The following is a 21,070-nucleotide window of genomic DNA, read 5'->3' as shown; positions in this document are numbered from 1 at the left end:
TCTTAACTTTCTTCTTTCACACACTTTACCAAACTCAGTCACCAGCTTCTGCAGTTTCTCACCCGAATCAGCCACTAGCACTGTATCATTAGCAAACAACAATTGACTCACTTCCCATATACATATATATACACATGTACATATTCATATTTGCGTGCCTTCATCCATTTCTGGCATTACCCCACTCCACAGGAAACAGCTTCTTAAACTTTCATTAATTCCTTGATCAAAGCACTTCACACCACATGTTGTCCTCAAACATTTCACCTCCAAAGAGCTTCTGAGAACTCACTAGACCTTAGCAAACACTGAAAAACATGGAAAAGATAAAAGCTTTGAGGGTGGGAATGAGTCACCATCTTAGGCACTAGAGGAGCACCTCTAAAATAAAATTTGACATCTTGTCTGTAAGTCTGTAATAACAAAGGAAGCCGGAGACTAAATAGAAAATACAATGAAGCTAATCATTCCTTACTTCTCTCGCAGAAAAACATGATCACAGTTATCTAACAAAAGTGGAATATAAGGGTAATATAAATGGATACTGACTGACTCCAGTCTCGACAGAGGAACCACTTTTATGGCTGAGTCATCTAAGAAAGATGACGTAAAGAGCAACTACCCAAAAACTAAGCCCTGAAGCCCATCAAAGTCATATTCTAATGATGTTGCTTAGGACTATGAAAAGTAAGCCTTAAATGAAGAAAGTTCAAAAAAGAAAATTACATTCATGTGTACCTACATAAAAATAGCAAATCTTCACAGAAATAACCAAAAAATTAGTTTGCTGATAAACCTAGAAGAGGAAATCAGGCACATGTGAGCTTTTTATGCTCTGAAGTGGTAAAACAGCTACTATCAAACCATTAATCACATTCAAGGTATATCTGTAGCATTAAGCAGCTAATAATAATAATGCACATAGACAGTTGTAGATACCTCCCTTTATGAGAGTACCGAGTGCTATAAAGTCATTTTTACTTAGAAGTGATGTTTGGAAGGAGTGTAGAAAGCAATTAGGGATACAAGACATGTGTATGGCTCCTTCAGTCATAGGATGTACATGTATCCACTGATTTCAGTTAACTGTAACTAAACATTCAGCACCATGCATTCTTGGAAACATCTTCAATCAGTAAGCTCCTCAGAATGGTAATTCCACCCTTATCTCAAACCAATTATGAAGAGCCACAGATGCTATTTCTTATCTGGCCTTTACAATCGCTTCATAATTTCACACAAACACAGATGATGACTCGAACTAGCCTATGACCTGTTTTCAACACCTGAACATGATGTATCAAATTTCTTAAAGTCACTACTAAGCAGGTAAATTTCAGCCAAAGGAGTTCTGACATTACAACTTTTATTGTTGAGAAATAATGAAAAAGGAGGATTGGAAGCCCAACTGTACCATTTTACAACACTTTAAACTCAGCTGATAGTTAACTCGCTCATTACTACAAGGCTAATGTCCTCATCAGATGAATGACTTGAGAGTGAGATGCATCTCAACTGATGACTGATTTGAAGATGAAGATTTAGGAATCTATCATTACTATTTAAGTAAGGGTAGCTGGCTGTATAAAGATCTAAATAATAAAGATCTTAATGAAACAGAAGCATATTAATAAGCTGCATTTTATAAAAATTGGAGAAAGTAATACGTTCATCCTCCTTCACACCTTGAACAACAAAGGTACCCTTAACAATGTATGTAAGATTCTGTATATGAGCTCTCTGATACCTGCTGGACAAAGAGAACTGAAGTAAGGTGTTGCTACAAAAAAGATGCTTGGGAAATATTTAGGATCTTTGGTAAACAACTATTTCAGTGACCTGCTTCCAGTAGTTTTAGGGTTTATCAAGCTCTACACCTGGATGCTTACCATAGTCCTGAATTACGTGTGACTAAGAAAATTATACAGTATTAGTACCTTCTTCAATGCACTATCTAGCTTAAAAAAAAAAAGGCAAAAATATTCATAATATGTTAAATTACAACTCAATATAAAAGAGGACTGAATTAGATGACTGCCAAAAATAAAAAATTACTTTAAATTACATTTTGAAAAAAAGTGTAAGAGTGATACGATGTACTTTTACAAAGCTTGGACATACCACAAACTGGTAAATTTCTAACCAAAACACCTCAATCTGTATTTGTGGCAAGATGGTCACTGAAGTGACAGACTATGTGACCTTTTCATATGATGAATATTTAGAGGTGAATTTTGGTATCATTTATTCTTAAAGTAATACAAGTCAAGGACTACTTCCTGTACAATATCCTGATACATATCAAAACTTCATCCAAAGAAGAGCTGCCACCAACTGGGTGTACTGTTCCTATGAACTAAAGCCACCATATCAAAAGTACTTCAAATAAAGACAGTTTAATAACCAGATCAACAAATGGAAAACAAATCCATGTATCAAAAATATATATCATTATATGTGACATAAACACACAACTCGTATGAGAAGAATGATTTGTATAAAACAAAAAAAAAAATTATATGAAATAAAATTTCATACCTTACACATAGTTCATCAATAAATCTGAAAAGAACATTTACCTTTCCTAAGAGTGATCTCATTCACTGTACTTAGCACAAGTAAATGTATTCAGCCTTATCCAGTGCCCTATCCTCCATACCCAGTGGATGCTCAACACCGAAACAGAACATTCCACAACTTCATACCCTTGTTAACAAACGACTGTATCACTTGGAACATTTATCTAATATACCGGTACATGTTACTTATGCACATTAAAAGTGTTACTCATACACATATATAGTATGAAAACAACACATGTGAAAATAACAGATATCAATGCAGATTATCCTGTACCGTCTAGATCCTCACTGTGCTTCGAATACCTGAGGCAATGGTGTATCCAGCAGCTGTTCTAACCATTACTGGTTTGTATTTGTGCCATACTCATATGTTTACCAAACACCAATGAGGCTTAAACACCTGGATGAAAGGCAATATTATACTTCATGATATACAGGCTACCTATCTAACAGAATATTCTTATTATCCTCTACATAGGTCAGAGTCAACATCATCTATTCTTTTGCTGACGAACAACTCTTGTCCCACCACCTAATATTACACAATCAGGGCGTGCAACTCTTGCCTCTTGTATGGCACTACTTGTTACTTTGGTATTTGTTACATCTAGCAACCGCAGAGATGGAACACCTCTAATTATCTCTTGTAAGCCATAGTCAGATATGGAACAGCCTGATAATACCAAAGTATGAAGATATTTAGTTTTTTGGCCAAAAGCTTGGACTAACTTATCAGAAAGACGCTCATCTGGGACTTGGTAAGCCTCATTCTGCAAGTCATCATCAGGTTCTTCTGGATCATAATCTACTTTTTCATTTATGTCTTCTTCACCTTTTTTGTCCTGATTTTTTTTCAGCAGATCAGGTTTACTATCTTCTCTTCCTTCTATCTTTGCCTGTCCAGGTTTGTTTTCCTGTGTCTCCCCTTGCTGTTGTTCTGCAGCTGATTCATCCCTGTTGGATAACTGCTGTCTCTTCTTATATCCTCGCACTGTACCATCATCTTCAGAATCGTCTTCTCCCTCATCATATTCTTCTTCATCATCATTATCATCTTCATCACTATTCCCCTCCTCTTCAACAGGTCTTCCATCTTTCCCAATGAAGTAATGTCTATCTTCATCTTCTTCCTCTGCTCTGTGACACTGGGCAACAGGTGCATTTCTCACCCACTGGAGACCCATCCCATCTAATTCCTCATCATTCACTTGTCGCCACTGAGGTCCATTTGGTCCCACATTAATAACTACAACTTGCTGCCTTTCTTCCTGCCACCTAGGATCTGGCATGATGAGGTTATGACCTCCTGGTGGCTCCTCTGGCAAACGTTTAACAGGTCCCATTGGACCGAGATACAAAGCTCTGAGCTTTCCATTCTGCACAACTGACATTACCTCATTATCTTCTAAACTAGTCCCTCTCAAGTCTAACTCTTCTAAGTTCTGAAAGCCAAATCGAAAACCTAATGCAATGTATGCCATAGCTCTTCCAACCTTTGGTAAATTCCTTAAGACTAGTTTCTTGACAGAGTCAAATTTACTAAGCACCATGACATCATAATCATCTACCCATGCACACTTAGTAATCTTCAGGCACTCTAATCGGGGAAGGATTTTATGTGTTCTTTTGAAATATGACCCATCTCTTATGAGTGATGGCAGGTTCACAAACTCACAGTCTATTAGAGAATATTTACTGAGAGATTGAACTGGTGAGAAATCTGTCATTTTGAGTTTGTTGGCATCAATGAAAGCTTCACTTAATGTTAATTCCTCAAGATTTGGGCACTTTTCTCCAATATGCTTCAACAGATCAGCACTTATAAGAGGAGTCTTCCATTTGGGGGTCCCTGCAAATTTCTTTTTATGTCCTCGTAGAATTAACCTACGGGTAGTAGCACGCAAGAAGACGAGGCAACGCTTCAACTGCTGTACAGACAGACACCCACCACTGAAGTCAACATCTGTCCACAATGACTTGTCACTAGCCACTTTGCTGAAGCGCTCACATGTTCTGAAAGTAATTTCAAATATGAAAATTGTAAACTTACACATACAGAGTCACACATTCCCTGTTAAACCTTCCTATTTGGTTTTACAACTGTCACTTTTTAATTCAAAATCTATTCCTTACCACTGCAGCTTTCTAACATTTTACCTGTCCTTAAATTCCTTTTCCCATATTCATGATTCCAACAACAAATTTACCTCAATTTTGTTTAAGAGAGATGTGTGGTAATAAAAAGAGTGTGGTTGAGAAAGCAGAAGAGAGTGTTTTGAAATGGTTTGGTCACATGGAGAGAATGAGTGAGGAAAGATTGACAAAGAGGATATATGTGTCAGAGGTGGAGGGGACTAGGAGAAGTGGGAGACCAAATTGGAGGTGGAAAGATGGAGTGAAAAAGATTTTGAGTGATCAGGGCCTGAACATGCAAGAGGGTGAAAGGCATGCAAGGAATAGAGTGAATTGGAACGATGTGGTATACCGAGGTCAACGTGCTGTCAATGGATTGAACCAAGGCATGTGAAGTGTCTGGGGTAAACCATGGAAAGTTCTGTGGGGTCTGGATGTGGAAAGGGAGCTGTGGTTTCAGTGCATTATTACATGACAGCAAGAGACTGAGTGTGAACAAATGTGGCCTTTGTTGTCTTTTCCTAGTGCTACCTCGCACACATGGGGGGGGGGGGGGGTTATTTCATGTGTGGCAGGGTGGCGATGGGAATGAATAAAGGCAGACAGTATGAATTATGTACATGTGTATATATGTATATGTCTGTGTGTGTATATATATGTATACGTTGACATGTATAGGTATGTATATTTGCGTGTGGACGTGTATGTATATACATGTGTATGTAGGTGGGTTGGACCATTCTTTCGTCTGTTTCCTTGCGCTACCTCGCTAACGCAGGAGACAGCGACAAAGCAAAATAAATATATATATGATTCACTTCCGCTTCCATGGTTCCATCCGCTGCCAGATCCACTCCCAGATATCTAAAACACTTTACTTCCTCCAGTTTTTCTCCATTCAAACTTACCTCCCAACTGACTTGTCCCTCAACCCTACTGTACCTAATAACCTTGCTCTTATTCACATTTACTCTCAACTTTCTTCTTTCACACACTTTACCAAACTCAGTCACCAGCTTCTGCAGTTTCTCACATGAATGAGCCACCAGCGCTGTATCATCAGCGAACAACAACTGACTCGCTTCGCAAGCCCTCTCATCCACAACAGACTGCATACTTTCCCCTCTTTCCAAAACTCTCCTGTGTTAGCGAGGTAGCACAAGGAAACAGACAAAAGAATGGCCCAACCCACCCACATACACATGTATATACATACACATCCACACACGCACACATATATACCTATACATCTCAACGTATACATATATATACACACACAGACATATACATATATACACATGTACATAATTCATACTGTCTGCCCTTATTCGTTCCTATCGCCACCCTGCCACACATGAAATGACAACCCCCTTCCCCCGCATGTGTGCGAGGTAGCACTAGGAAAAGACAACAAAGGCCACATTCGTTCACACTCAGTCTCTAGCTGTCATGTATAATGCACCGAAACCACAGCTCCCTTTCCACAACCAGGCCCCACAAAACTTTCCATGGTTTACCCCAGATGCTTCATATGCCCTGGTTCGATCCATTGACTGTATGTCGACCCCGGTATACCACATTGTTCCAATTCACTCTATTCCTTGAACATCTTTCACCCTCCTGAATGTTCAGGCCCCAATCACCCAAAATCTTTTTCACTCCATCCATCCTTCCACCTTCACTCTGGTCTCCCACTTCTTGTTCCCTCCACCTTTCCTCACTCATTCTCTCCATGTGACCAAACCATTTCAACACATCCTCTCCTCTCTCAACCACACTCTTTTTATTACCACACATCTCTCTTACCCTTTCATTACTTACTTGATCAAACCACCTCACACCACATATTGTCCTCACACATCTCATTTCCAACACATCCACCCTCCTCCGAACAACCCTATCCATAGCCCATGCCTCACAACCATATAACATTGATGGAACCACTATTCCTTTATAAATACCCATTTTTGCTTTCCATGATAAGGTTCTCGCTTTCCACACATTCTTCAATGCTCCCTGAACCTTCGCCCCCTCCCGCACCCTGTGACTGACATATATGATTGATTAACTAGGTAGAGGGAAATGCTTTTTGGTAGCATTGTAGTAAACTTGAACTTTGTAATCATTTGGTATAAATGATAATTTTGGATACATTTGACAGTTACAGTAAGAGGGCTAAATTCATTCTGGTCTGCTGTGAGGAGTTAGGTTAGCTTGACTGACAAATTTTTAAGTGAAAGGGTTCAATTTCCTTGTTAAGGCTGAAATATGCCAAGATGATGCTTCTGCTCTGAGAGACCAGATTTTTATGTGCACTGGTAGCAATTTAGATGATGGATTTTGTATTCATTTCATCACAAATGTACACAAAACTGAACGACTACACATAATGCATACCATAAAAAACATCAAAAATATGGCTAATAATAACTTACAGGGAAGTTGGGTGAGGATATCATTGGTTCTATTGATTTCAAGACATGTTTCAGAGACTTATTTCTTGATACACCCTCAATTTTTCTGAGCTTCATAGCCCTCCCCACTGTAAATATACTTACTGTTGTACAATAGATAAATGCTTCAAATCAAGCTCAGTTCCTCTTATCTTATTTTCCACACTTTATACTACCATAGCAAAATAATGCAATCATATTCCAAGAAGAAAAAGGTGGCAGGGCTAATCCATTTGTTCATCAATTACTTTAGCAACAAGAATGGACATCCAGGTGCCTCAAGCTACTAATTCTGAAGATTCCCTGGTTACGTGCTGAAATGATATCTTGAGCATTCTTGCAGAGGCTGGTCACCCCCATGTCCTTGGCCAACCTGATATTGCTCATGTAATTACCTATCTGTAATCAGCTGTTTGAACAGTTTAGGGATGAAGTTTGGTAATAATCTAGTTTAGCTTTCCACTGCTGTTAGCTTTGAGTATTGAGTGATTTTGCTCAGCACTGACAGTGCAATGTTTAGAAAATACAACAACAGTTCCAAAGCATGAACCTGAGTATCATATTTTATCAAATTAGGTGATAGCAATATATCAATCAAAATAATGGAACAGAAGCTAAGAAAAACAGAACCGACATCCCTAGCACCCAAAACTTACCCTTACAGTAGGTGCCAATTGTACCTATGAATGAGCATTGTGCGAATGGCCCCAAATGTCAATAAACAGATTGACTCATTGAGAGGCCATGGAATCCAGGTAACAAAAGAAATCAATGGTATATTTCTCTTATTTCAGGTTCTAGGTAAGGTTTTCAGAGGTTCTTCTGAATTTTTACGTGCATTACCCAGATTTCCGTTAATGCCACAGTATCCCTGATATACATACCATTTACTACTATCACTTAAACTATTATTGTAAAAAAAATCTAAAGCTCAAATTCATGCTTCATAACTCATTGTATTCTCCAAACACTACACAACAAAATTACTCAATATTCAGAAGTGATAGCAATTGAGAGTTAAACAGACTACTGTCGGGAGTCCTATATTCGTGGGTCCCTAGTCCTTGAACAACTGGGAGGAGCTGGACTTAAATAATCATGTTAAGGTTGTACACTGGATAGAAAAAGAAAAGAATTCATCTCACCGTCGATAAGACCAGACAGGATAAAGTAACCTTTTCCACAACATAGACTACAAATCTCCAACTTCTGTTCTTGAAACATAAACAGAAAGACCTTGGAATTTACTCTTACGAATCGACTTTGAGGAGATCGAAACGAACGGCGACTTACTGTGATAAATTCAGGATATCCCACGACTTAAGGTGGGAGAATATGAGTAGAAGGACGTCATCTGACAGGTCTAGGATAGAGGCTGGAGCGAAGAGAGCCATTTCAGCCTTCTTCGAGAGGAGAAACAATAACAAGCTAGGCCCTCAGAAACAATCACAAAGCATCAGCCTCCAGCTAGTCCGTTTTGTCCACAATCACAATATGCCTTAATACGCACCTCAAAATCAATGAAAATTCTAAACTTTTTCTAATGTATAATTGGAAAGTGGAAATAAAAAATACTTACTTTAAGATACGCGAAAAATAAAAACATTTCATCAATTTGTTGCAATAATGTTCCCATGCCATAGTCGAGAAAGCCTATACGAACAATGATTTTGGTGTAAACTTGACAGCATTCATTCAGAGTACAGTGGCAGAAAAATATAACATTCTAAACGATAATGTCTCTACTATTTGAGAAACCTCGGCAAAATTAATATCAACAAATATGGGATATAAAAATATATCATTCGCTTAATTCCATGTTTGATGATGACTAAACACGAATTTACTCAGCCGATAGCGGGAACTTCAAACATTATGAGCATAAAGCTCGTATCTATGAGAGTTGAATTGATTGACATTATTTATACAAACCTCTCAATAGAAACGATCATATTAAACTTCTTTAGGAATGCTATGTAAAAAAATGAACACATACTCGGGCCTACGTGGCGTAATGGTTCGCGTCACTGACAATGAGTCAGCACGGGCCAGCCCGGGGCGAACCCGCATGGGTTCGAACGTTCGGTGTGGCAGACGGCTTACTGCACCCAGGTGATCATCCTTTCCTCATCTCTGGTCGCAAAATAGGTACCTGGCTTAAACTAGGGGGTATTTGTGGAAATACACACACAAGTTAAAAGAAGATAATATATATATATATATATATATATATATATATATATATATATATATATATATATATATATATTTTTTTTTTTTTTTTCTTTGTCGCTGTCTCCCGCGTTTGCGAGGTAGCGCAAGGAAACAGACGAAAGAAATGGCCCAACCCACCCCCATACACATGAATATACATACGTCCACACACGCAAATATACATACCTACACAGCTTTCCATGGTTTACCCCAGACGCTTCACATGCCTTGATTCAATCCACTGACAGCACGTCAACCCCGGTATACCACATCGCTCCAATTCACTCTATTCCTTGCCCTCCTTTCACCCTCCTGCATGTTCAGGCCCCGATCACACAAAATCTTTTTCACTCCATCTTTCCACCTCCAATTAGGTCTCCCACTTCTCGTTCCCTCCACCTCCGACACATATATCCTCTTGGTCAATCTTTCCTCACTCATTCTCTCCATGTGCCCAAACCATTTCAAAACACCCTCTTCTGCTCTCTCAACCACGCTCTTTTTATTTCCACACATCTCTCTTACCCTTACATTACTTACTCGATCAAACCACCTCACACCACACATTGTCCTCATACATCTCATTTCCAGCACATCCACCCTCCTGCGCACAACTTTATCCATAGCCCACGCCTCGCAACCATACAACATTGTTGGAACCACTATTCCTTCAAACATACCCATTTTTGCTTTCCGAGATAATGTTCTCGACTTCCACACATTCTTCATTGCTCCCAGGATTTTCGCCCCCTCCCCCACCCTATGATTCACTTCCGCTTCCATGGTTCCATCCGCTGCCAGATCCACTCCCAGATATCTAAAACACTTTACTTCCTCCAGTTTTTCTCCATTCAAACTTACCTCCCAATTGACTTGACCCTCCACCCTACTGTACCTAATAACCTTGCTCTTATTCACATTTACTCTTAACTTTCTTCTTTCACACACTTTACCAAACTCAGTCACCAGCTTCTGCAGTTTCTCATATGAATCAGCCACCAGTGCTGTATCATCAGCGAACAACAACTGACTCACTTCCCAAGCTCTCTCATCCACAACAGACTTCATACTTGCCCCTCTTTCCAAAACTCTTGCATTCACCTCCCTAACAACCCCATCCATAAACAAATTAAACAACCATGGAGACATCAGAAACCCCTGCCGCAAACCTACATTCACTGAGAACCAATCACTTTCCTCTCTTCCTACACGTACACATGCCTTACATCCTCGATAAAAACTTTTCACTGCTTCAAACAACTTCCCTCCCACACCATATATTCTTAATACCTTCCACAGAGCATCTCTATCAACTCTATCATATGCCTTTTCCAGATCCATAAATGCTACATACAAATCCATATATATATATATATATATATATATATATATATATATATATATATATATATATATATATATATTCTTTCATATTATTCGCCATTTCCCGCGCCAGCAAGATAGCGTTAAGAACAGAGGACTGGGCCTCTGAGGGAATATCCTCACCTGGCCCCCTTCTCTGTTCCTTCTTTTGGAATAAAAAAGAAGTTATGAGACGGGGCAACATGAGTTTAAAACTCGCTCTTCGTAACACACAAATAGTAATCACACACACACACACACACACACACACACGGGACTATGTGATGTAGTAGTTAGCATTACTGACCATGCAGGTCCGCCACTGGCTATGTCCACATGAGTTCAAATGCTGGTCGCGACAGTCAGCCTACAGTCAATCCTAGCTGTTCATTCTCCCCTCGGGCCTGATCGATTACTAGGTACCTGTCTTACACTGCAGTATGTGTATGTATACACATACAAAGTCGTGGCACGTGTTATCCAAGGTTAAAAGGCGGGGCAAGACGAACGAAAAACTCTCCCTGTAACACACAAACAGTAATCACAAGTAATAATTACACTAACCTTGAACACAAGAATAATTAACCATGAATATTGGATGATTGGTTGATTGCTTCTCTAGGCTTAAGCCTATCGACTACCAAGGTAATTAACGCTGTCATCGTTTAGTTATAACACCAATCTAAAACTCTTACATACCTTCGGGTGTTCAAAATAATTCTGGGACCAAACACTTTCTCACTACATGGCCTTAAATACTGATACACTTATTTTGCAGCAGTACCGATGAGATGATAAGGCGGGAAATGACGGCAATTAGGCTTAATTACGAGACATGTAATTGAAGATGTGAAGATAAAAGATCAAACTATCAGGTACAGAGAACGTACGTGTGTAAAGCCTCGCCCACACTAAGGCATTATTGGCACGGAGTCCGGGGTACGTTTTTGGGCGTTTCTCTGGCTTTTCCATTACCGGCGCAGGTCGGAGGATGCGTTTCTTGGAGCATATGGTGCGTATTTAGGTGGTCATGTACGTTTTGTGGTGTCAGACAAGGTGAGAGTATGAGTCGATACTAATGATAGATCTTGTATAACACTGAGATATAGTTGTACATTCGTGGATCCTTACTTTCTTTATTGTCACGCAACTCTCGTACCTGCATTTATTATTTCATTAGTAATTCCGTTCATCCACAATTTTGATAGTATAGGAAAGTTTCTTACATCTTTCCTGAAGGTTCTTGTTCTCTTTTCCTTTTGTTGTCAATAACCGCTTTCTTTTGCAGTCGTGTGCGAGTACAATGTAAATCAATAGGTGCAAAGTAGGAAAGTATTTGTATTCTAGTCTTCATATATATATATATATATATATATATATATATATATATATATATATATATATATATATATATATATATATATATATTTATATATATATATTATATATATATATATATATATATATATATATATATATATATATATATATATATATATATATATATATAGAGTGCTATGAACAAAATATTAGTGTAAGATACAAACTACTTTCTTTGATACTGTTCGGTTAGAATGGAACCGGGTTCAGATTTCTGCTTCGGAATTAGAATCTGTTAAGTCAGCAGTAGTGTAATCACCAGTTATATGCCGACGAAATTGCAGGTCATAATGAGTAAGTTTTAAGCAATGTAATAGTTTTCTTGCTGATATACCACACGACAATGAATGAAAAATGTTGTCTCCTGACAACTTTGATATTGGGTAACAAGGCTGAAAATGATCGAGTTCATGACGGACCAAGGCTGTGAATATCAACTTAAATCGTCGATAACTTGTTCTTTGGTCTGATCCTAGCCATATATGCAAAGCAGTTACGTTATCAAATAGTTTAATAATGGCAGAATTTTCATGACAACATGCACTGTAAATAGATTAATTATGACTTAAAATCCTATTGAAGCCAAGGTATGTGCACATCAATAAAATACCGAATACCGTAAGCAAATGTAAGAATTACAGTTGAATAATATTGACTATAGGAATATGTAAGACTAGTTACACAACTTATTTATTAGAACAATCAAGGTGACAGGTTTTGAAAGAAATATTACCAAACATATTTGCCTTTTGCGAACCGCTTCGTTTTCGACCAGTTTCTTCCAACATTTTTCTGCTCCATCCTAATTCTTTTCAAAACGGTTAGTAGAGTCATACAGTTACCAGAAGGTACACACCAATATAAAGTGTTTCAATAAGTATCTAAAACCCAAGTTAAAGGGGAGAAAAGACGTCTCCACGAGACAATTTGTTGGCCGACACACAAATAACATAATAAACCACACATTAAGTTATCATGTACATGAGTTACTCACCATACATAAATTACAGAGCTAAACTTCAGCATCTGAAGTTGTATCAATTAGTGTAGCAATGCAAAAGCTTAAGAAGTTGTCTACATCAGTTATGGTAGGAAGCTAAGTTTTTTTTTTTTCGTGATGCTACACCAGCAACAATAATCAAATCAGATTCTACAATTTGAGCTTACGTGCACTAGATACAATATTTGGGTTACAATAACTTGAATTAGTGTCTTAAGCCATAACAACAATGATGAGTGCAAAGACTACATGTTAAGCTACAGTGCTGACTACAATCAGTGAATTACTAAGAAGCGATTTACACTTTCTCAAGCTATTTAAGAAACAGCTTGATCTTCAATTCGTCTCATCAGACTTGACCGTATCAGAAGCCATACTACCCAGACAAACACGGGTCACACTTTCCCGTTTATGCTAAGAACACCATCCATCTCCATAACAGTACAAATACTGGTTGAACACATCCCAAGACCCTTTATGTCCACTATACAACGAATACAAAGAACACACCGAACTCTTTTGCTACTCAACTGCCCTACACTCCACTCAAAGACGAACACACTACATCACTACACTTTATAAACTATGGCCCCGCCCCATGAAAATGGCCGGCTCCCTGAGCGCTGTGGGGCCCTCATAAAGATGAAATAGACTCCTGGGGCAGTATATATATATATATATATATATATATATATATATATATATATATATATATATATATATATATATATATATCTTTTTCTTTCAAACTATTCGCCATTTCCCGCGTTAGCGAGGTAGCGTTAAGAACAGAGAACTGGGCCTTTGAGGGAATATCCTCACCTTCTCTGTTCCTTCTTTTGGAAAATTAAAAAATAATGAGAGGGGAGGATTTCCAGCCCCCCGCTCCCTCCCCTTTTAGTTGACTTCTACGACACGCAGGGAATACGTGGGAAGTATTCTTTCTCCCCTATCCCCAGGGATCATATATATATATATATATATATATATATATATATATATATATATATATATATATATATATATATATATATTGGTTACCTGTTTGGATATCGGGAGAGGGAATTTTACTCCCGAGATAACCAAAAATGATTTTTTGATTATGAATTTTCTCGTTAATCATTAGTTCAAGTCTTACGATCTTTGAATGATAGATATCTTTCAATTAAATGACTCCAGCTCCAAACAATTCGTACAGTATTATGAGAAAGATAAAGAGAGACATGAGAACAATTTTGCAAATAGTATTACACCTGAGAGCATTCTTTGAAACTTTATCTTTCTCTGTCTCGAACGAATGGCGGGGATGGATGAGAGTTTTGTAGAAAATGGACGTGTTGAGGAGCAGCGAGTTGACCACAGCGTTGGCAATGACGACGAAGAAGCAGAACATGATGAGTGTGGCGTACCAGATGTCCAGAAGTTTGAAGTAGGGCGTCTTGATGTAGTTGTTCGTGGCCTGGGCGAAGAGCCCAGCCAACACCAACATGGCCGTGAGCGATACCATGATTCTCTCGTTGAAGTTAGTGACGGGGAAGAACAGCGTGGAGTAGCAGATGACGAACATGAGAGCACTCGGGGCGAAGCTGTTGAGCAGGTGGTAGTCGAACTGACCCGTCAGATGGAGTGTTACAGTCACGTACTTAGCCTCAGAGAGAACAGTGATGTCCTCAAGGTGGTAGTCTAACAGATCACGATCCCCGTCGTACTCCAAATGGTACTCAGACTTATCCTGTCTGTCTGCTTTCCAGTTCATCTCCCGCATAGAGTCGACCAGGTAAAACGAAGCGTTGCATAAGTAAGTGCCAAACGGGTAACGGTACACCTTGAAGTAGCAGGGAACCGAGAAATGTACTTCCGTGAACTGTGTGATGTTGATGTCGCCAAAAGAAGTGAATTTGCCTGAAGAAAGAAAATACTCATGTTAGAAAATTGACCGCTACAGACCTACGTGATAATCACTTACACTTGATGGGGTGAGCCCACTCCCTGAGATTACAAATGTACTGGGATTTCATAATTCTGCTCCAGTCGAGTGCAACATAGGCAAATGGATAAATATACAATGACATATTTCAGGATATATAAGAACGAGATGGAGATGTTGGATTTTCCACGGACTGTTTTCTACATCCTCAAACAAAGGTAAAAGCGGATTAGACCATCACTGACTTATACTAAAGAAAATATCAAACGAGTTATTTCAGTAATCATAAACTCTGGCATGCATTTCAGAATTAGTATTTTTTCTAACTTATATCATTTAGGTTATAAGAGATTAGATTCTCCTTTAACTTATTGTAACCTAACGTAATGGAAAAACAAACTGCATATCAGAATACATTTGCTGGGTTAAAAAAGATCTTACATAACTGTATGTCACTGGACAAGAACACTATCCTAGAACACAATTTTTATCTAAAATACTAATGGTTAAGTTTGATATTAGTGAGACAATAAACATTATATTACTGTTCATTTATGGTCCCAGAAATGATTATGGTAGTTAGATTACTTGCGTTCAAAATTAATAATACCAATAGACAAAACAGTGTACAGAAGAAACATATCACACCCAGATAAATATACACGTCACTTGAATATCATTACAACTTACCCATGAAAGGATCATTCAGGTCTTGTTGTTCGATGATTGTATTATTCCAGTAAACAAAGCAGTACTTAAAGAATGTGTGTATATCAACCTCTGCTCCTTTACAATTGCCAGCGACCACGCCCACCACGGTTTGCCATATCTCGTCACAAGAGAAGAAGTTGGCGTACATCTTGCTGTTGACAAAGTTGATCCAGAAGTCATGCCACTTCAACAACACTGTCATCTGAACTTTGGCGATCCCAACCTCAGTTTTTATCTTATCTACGTTTTCTATTCTCATTTTGTACATTAATATTCCTTTCTCCTTCAATCTATGGAATGGACTCAGGAGGGAGTAGTAGTTCGGCTCCTTCCTTATTAGTCTTTCTTTACAGCCCTCTTCGTCGCTTCCGTCAGAAGCGTCTTGCCGACCATCACAACGCTGACTCCTGAGGAGGCAGACACCATCATGGGTGGAAAACTGTAAGATGTAGCAGGAGGTCAGTGTCAGAGTCGTATTCTTCTTGAGAGAGAACCAGGAACGGTGACCTAGGGGTCGGACACCTCGTGCCAGTCGCCATGAGCGTCGGTGCAGGTGGGAGCTCAGGACCCAAGCGTCTCCCTGCTTGGTGATGTTACAAGATTCTTGTCCCTCGAAGTAAATGGTTCCATTGGGTAACATTCTTAAATAGTATTGCCTATCGAAGTCGTGGATGTCGCCGTAAAGGTTGAAGCGGAGACCGACCGGCACTCTACACAGGGAACACTCCATCTCACTGAGGCACATCCGTGAGCCGACAGTACCGTTGGTCAGCATGGTTGGGCATTGGGCCCTCACCCCGTCGTTTGGATTGGCCTCCCTGCTCACCCACGACACATGGGACTCGTCTGTGCTACAAGTCTCGAGCTCATTAGCCGGCATCTCCACAGATCTAGACTCCACCTCTTCTTCTGATGGAAAATTTCCACTGAAACTCCTGCATATCCTCAGTAACTCTCTGTAGCCGAGAGGATCCCTCAAGAGGACGTTGTGAAACGCATGAGAACATGGATAATCCTCCTCAATTTCAGTTATTTCAACTGGACCACAACTGTCCCATTCGGATCTTAAGGGGACACCATCCTCACTGTTATCCATGACACTGCTACAGGTGCTAGCTGCGGGGGTAGGCCCCATGGTGGACCCCGGTTGCAAGGACATCGCCGCGACAAACCCGACAAAAGACGTTGTATTTGACGTTCCTCCGAGGCAGAGACCTGGATGCATTGTTTCGACGTCCAACTCCTCCATCTCAGCCACTGTCAACAAACTTCCTCGCATGGCTACCCATACCTACAACAATTTCACAAAAATAAACCCCAGTCATTAACGAGACACATCCAAAGTACATTCTGTTTAGCTCTGGGAAAGTACAGTCTCTACCAACTGAACAATAATGATGTTTGAAGCGGCAAAGACTGAGTATTAATGACAGTGAAGAGTTGTGAGAGCGGAATGGAATATTATGGAAAAATGGAAGGAAGAATGAGACCTAAAGACCACAGGCAAATACTGGTGGCTGGATATGAAGCCACGACAATGTCTCGTTTGTAGACTTGAGGGAAAAGGTTATGGGAGTTCATCAATTTGGAAAGGGTTTGTTTGAAAGCTCTTGGAAGTGCGGCAAAGAAAAGAAAATGTGTACAAAATAAGGACAGGAGAAAGGTAATACATTAAACATTACTGAAGTCTCATACATATATCTCTCAAAGACCATACATTAGGGATGAGGGAGTATGATGGTGAGACGTATTAGCAATGATTAGACATTTGAAATATCAATAAATTGTGAAAGAATTCACAATGCTCGATTATATTCCATGTACCTACACAATCTTCCGTTACCCATGGTTACTCCGTCTTGGCTTTACCGAATCATATTGCATATCCAAACTTACGAACATTATTGGAAACATGAATTACCCACTAAATTATTAACAAATATATTGCCATTGCCTAAAGCACAATTACAACTTTCCTACAAGATTTAAATGTATTCTATGTCCAAAAATACAAGTCAATCATGTTAACGGTACAAAGCATCTACACAGCATTTACCTGTAGACTTTCATTGAAGTAACTCCCGAGACAGAGCGGGTTCCATGCCTCTGGAGTGAGTGAGTCCTCAAAGAAATGTCTCTGGCCGCTTACCTCTACCCACAGGTTAAATGAATCAATGCCTGGAATAATAATAATAATAACAATAATAATTAAAATAATGATAATAATAATAATAATAATGATAATAACAATGATAATAATAATAATAATAATAATAATAATAATAATAATAATAATAATAATAATAATAATAATAATATCAATAATAATAATAGTAATAATGATAATAATAATAATAATAATAATAACAGTAATAAATAATAATAATAATAATAATAATAATAATAATAATAATAATAATCTAGATGATGATGGATGCTCATTAGTAGTGGTGTAGAAAACAAATGTAAAATATAAAAATCATATTAACCAAAGGCTGTGGAAAATTTGTGTTTGATAATCTTGATATGCTGATAGACATTCACGTGGGAGTCTTTTAAGATCTTTTGGCAAAGTTAGGAAAGAGAAGACGTTGGTAAGTTGAGCTCCAGGCATATCGACCACCAGGTCGTTCACGCCGCCAACATGAAGCTGTAAACATATATCGTGAAATTTGAACTTTTTTTCAGTTGGAGGGAACTCTCTAATCACCCGCATTTTCAATATATATATAGAACCCCTGTACGGCCAATGATGTCATTCTTAGAAGTGATAATATTTGTCGTATTAGACAAAGCAGAAGGTAAGGAAAGAGGAGGAATGGAAGACTTTTGAAAATATTAGATAAGGAAATACCAGGAAGCAGAAGCAGGTGAGCCGTCCATCAAATGGAGACGATGTTAACCCATGAGTTATTTTTGGGTTGATTGTCTGGGCTTTAGGCTAACAACTACCAGGGTCATCAAGGCCCTCATCATCAAGCTTCAGGTAATCATGCTTGTGACCCTCCTTGTACCGTACTTGTTCTGTCAATAATGACCTATACGTATGCAATCATTTTCGTAGATCACCATGTAAAATGTATAATTCTCGACTTGACATTATGCAACACTTGGAGGTAATGTCGTCTGTGACCGCAGACTATACTTAGATTTTGCCCCCGAGTTGATGCGCTCAGATTCTCACACTAATACTGAGTGCATGACTCAAAAACTTGAGTTTTCTTCTGAATTGTGGTAATGGCACAACTGGACCTATCCAATCTTATCATGGGCTTGTTTGCCTAACCTGATATCAAGGATGCAATGCCATCATACTTAACTTACCTACAGATATGGAATTATTGAAGTTGTCGTGGAGCATAATGATTGTGGCTGGGTTGTGAGGTTGATCCAGCTCAGGTCGGACCAGGGCACAGACCATGACGTTATGTAGGTCTGTGAAGTTGTGGGTGACGTTGGTTAAGATATCTGCTGGTAGGCACAGACTTGCCCTGTGGTCCTCTAGAGCTGCCGCGTCCATACATCTCCCTTAATAAGATAAACAAACATTAATATAAAGATACATTAATAAACTATCAATGAATAATGTAAGATCGAAACAAAAGTTACATATAATCTTATATCATAGGTTAAAACTTACATAAAAGAACTTACACTATCGAAAGGGTTGAAACTTATAAATCGGTTCTGTGTAACAAGATCATCTCAATAAATCACACACGACACAACACATACATCCACTACATCTACATGTGGGCCACCTGTGTCAGCAATGGCATCCCGATCTCACACAATAGACCTGCCAGAAATAATGGTACACTCGAGAACAGGTTGTCACCCACAACAGCCTGCGCCAAGTTGTTTCAATGAATCATGACACACACACACACTTATCAAAACATGGGTCATACACACAGTGAGACCTGATGTGGTCTAAGAATTATATATTTTCCAAATACCGAAAAGAATGTGGAAATTTGAACATGAACGATGCAACTGATACGTTACTAATTTTCTCCAGCATTTAGCATGAGGTTGGATTGGGAATATTGATACGAGAATGTATGAATTTACGAAAAAAAAAAGTTACCTCTCTGCGAAACTTGGTTAAATCTGACTACATTCTACACACGGACATACATATTACAAAGCCCTTACAGATACACTCAAGAGATCTGACTGTCATGTGACATAACCATAACTAGGCTTGAATCTGGCGACCCTTTACACAGACCGTGGCACACACAACTTTAACATCATCGTCCTCTTTAAGTTAAACCCGATCAAACTTTCAGGTAGAAAAAAGCAATGCATAATTTTCGATATATTTCACAGAGGCGGGTAAAATGTGTGTGGTCAGCTGTTTACATAAAAAAATTCTCAAAGACATGTTTTCACAATCAATTCAGGTCATTACGTTTGCCAAGGGTCAGTAAGATATTGTGACGGATTTAGAGGAAGGGAAAGACACAGTCATCCTAAGAAAATAAATGTTATCAAAGTCGCCAGCATTCCGCCAGGCAGAAGCCATTGTTTTACGATGACCAGTTCATCATTAACTCTGAGGATTCTCTCTCTCTCTCTCTCTCTCTCTCTCTCTCTCTCTCTCTCTCTCTCTCTCTCTCTCTCCGTGATAAATGGATGAAAGTTAAATAAGTTCAGGGAATGGGTCGTCGGATACCTTGTGCATCCAACACCTCCACCGTTACAAATCTTATGATAATTATGGACAGAAACGATATTTGTAGAAAAAAATAGGATGAAATTTCTGACAGATTCCTTTAAGATTAAAAAAAGAAATGAATGTAAAAAAATCGACTAACCTGGGGAGACTGTGACGAGAAGCAGGAAGAGTCCACATGCCAGACACCGCCATCCGCTAACAAAATCCATCAGATCGTCCAAACGCGCCATGATTCCATTTCATATTCCTCCAGTAACTGAAGAGGTTTATGAACAGGTAAATAAGGCAAAACAGTTTGTTACAGTCACGGTCGGCTGTTTCAATATACTCTCTACGCTCATAGCGTAAAACTCCCCAGCAGAGGGGAACCCCCTGCCCTCGATTGTTACATAGCAGTAGCCTTCAGCCAACACAAAATGCTGCTTCAGAAACTCTTAAGTTTTCAGCATTTTCCGGGGCCTCCCCTCAAAGACTAGGACCGGATGTGGCAGCAGTTATAAGACTGACGTTACAGACAAAATGCATTCGCACATTGGATAACGTTACCATCTAACAGCATGTAACGCTAGCTGTATCAAGCTAAGTTTCTGTGAAACGCAGCGAAACACAGCACAAGAAAGTGTG

The 21,070-nt window shown here is 38.9% G+C and overlaps 2 protein-coding genes across 3 annotated transcripts in view; both read right to left on the bottom strand.

Annotated features, from left to right (window-relative positions):
• Positions 1–2,230: 2,230 nt before the first annotated feature.
• On the bottom strand, positions 2,231–8,652 carry LOC139746010 (uncharacterized). Its single transcript, XM_071656805.1, has 2 exons — positions 8,462–8,652; positions 2,231–4,595 (listed from the first exon to the last, which is right to left on the bottom strand). The coding sequence occupies exons 1-2, from the start codon at positions 8,560–8,562 to the stop codon at positions 3,074–3,076; spliced, it is 1,623 nt and encodes a 540-aa protein (XP_071512906.1). The 5' UTR covers positions 8,563–8,652; the 3' UTR covers positions 2,231–3,073.
• Positions 8,653–12,801: 4,149 nt separating this feature from the next.
• The window catches only part of LOC139746063 (uncharacterized), a 67,045-nt gene continuing 58,776 nt past the window's right edge, over positions 12,802–21,070 (bottom strand). For both annotated transcript variants that reach the window (XM_071656901.1, XM_071656903.1), the window contains 5 exons: positions 20,586–20,702; positions 19,087–19,290; positions 17,819–17,940; positions 15,742–17,053; positions 12,802–15,026 (listed from right to left, as the gene is read on the bottom strand). In XM_071656901.1, the coding sequence (XP_071513002.1) occupies positions 14,290–15,026; positions 15,742–17,053; positions 17,819–17,940; positions 19,087–19,290; positions 20,586–20,676 (2,466 nt within the window). In that variant the 5' untranslated portion in view covers positions 20,677–20,702 and the 3' untranslated portion in view covers positions 12,802–14,289. The remainder of the gene's footprint in view (positions 15,027–15,741; positions 17,054–17,818; positions 17,941–19,086; positions 19,291–20,585; positions 20,703–21,070) is intronic.

The sequence above is a fragment of the Panulirus ornatus genome, chromosome 63, assembly GCF_036320965.1.
Source record: "Panulirus ornatus isolate Po-2019 chromosome 63, ASM3632096v1, whole genome shotgun sequence".
NCBI classification, from domain to species: domain Eukaryota; kingdom Metazoa; phylum Arthropoda; class Malacostraca; order Decapoda; family Palinuridae; genus Panulirus; species Panulirus ornatus.
This window is presented reverse-complemented; position numbering and strand designations above follow the sequence as displayed.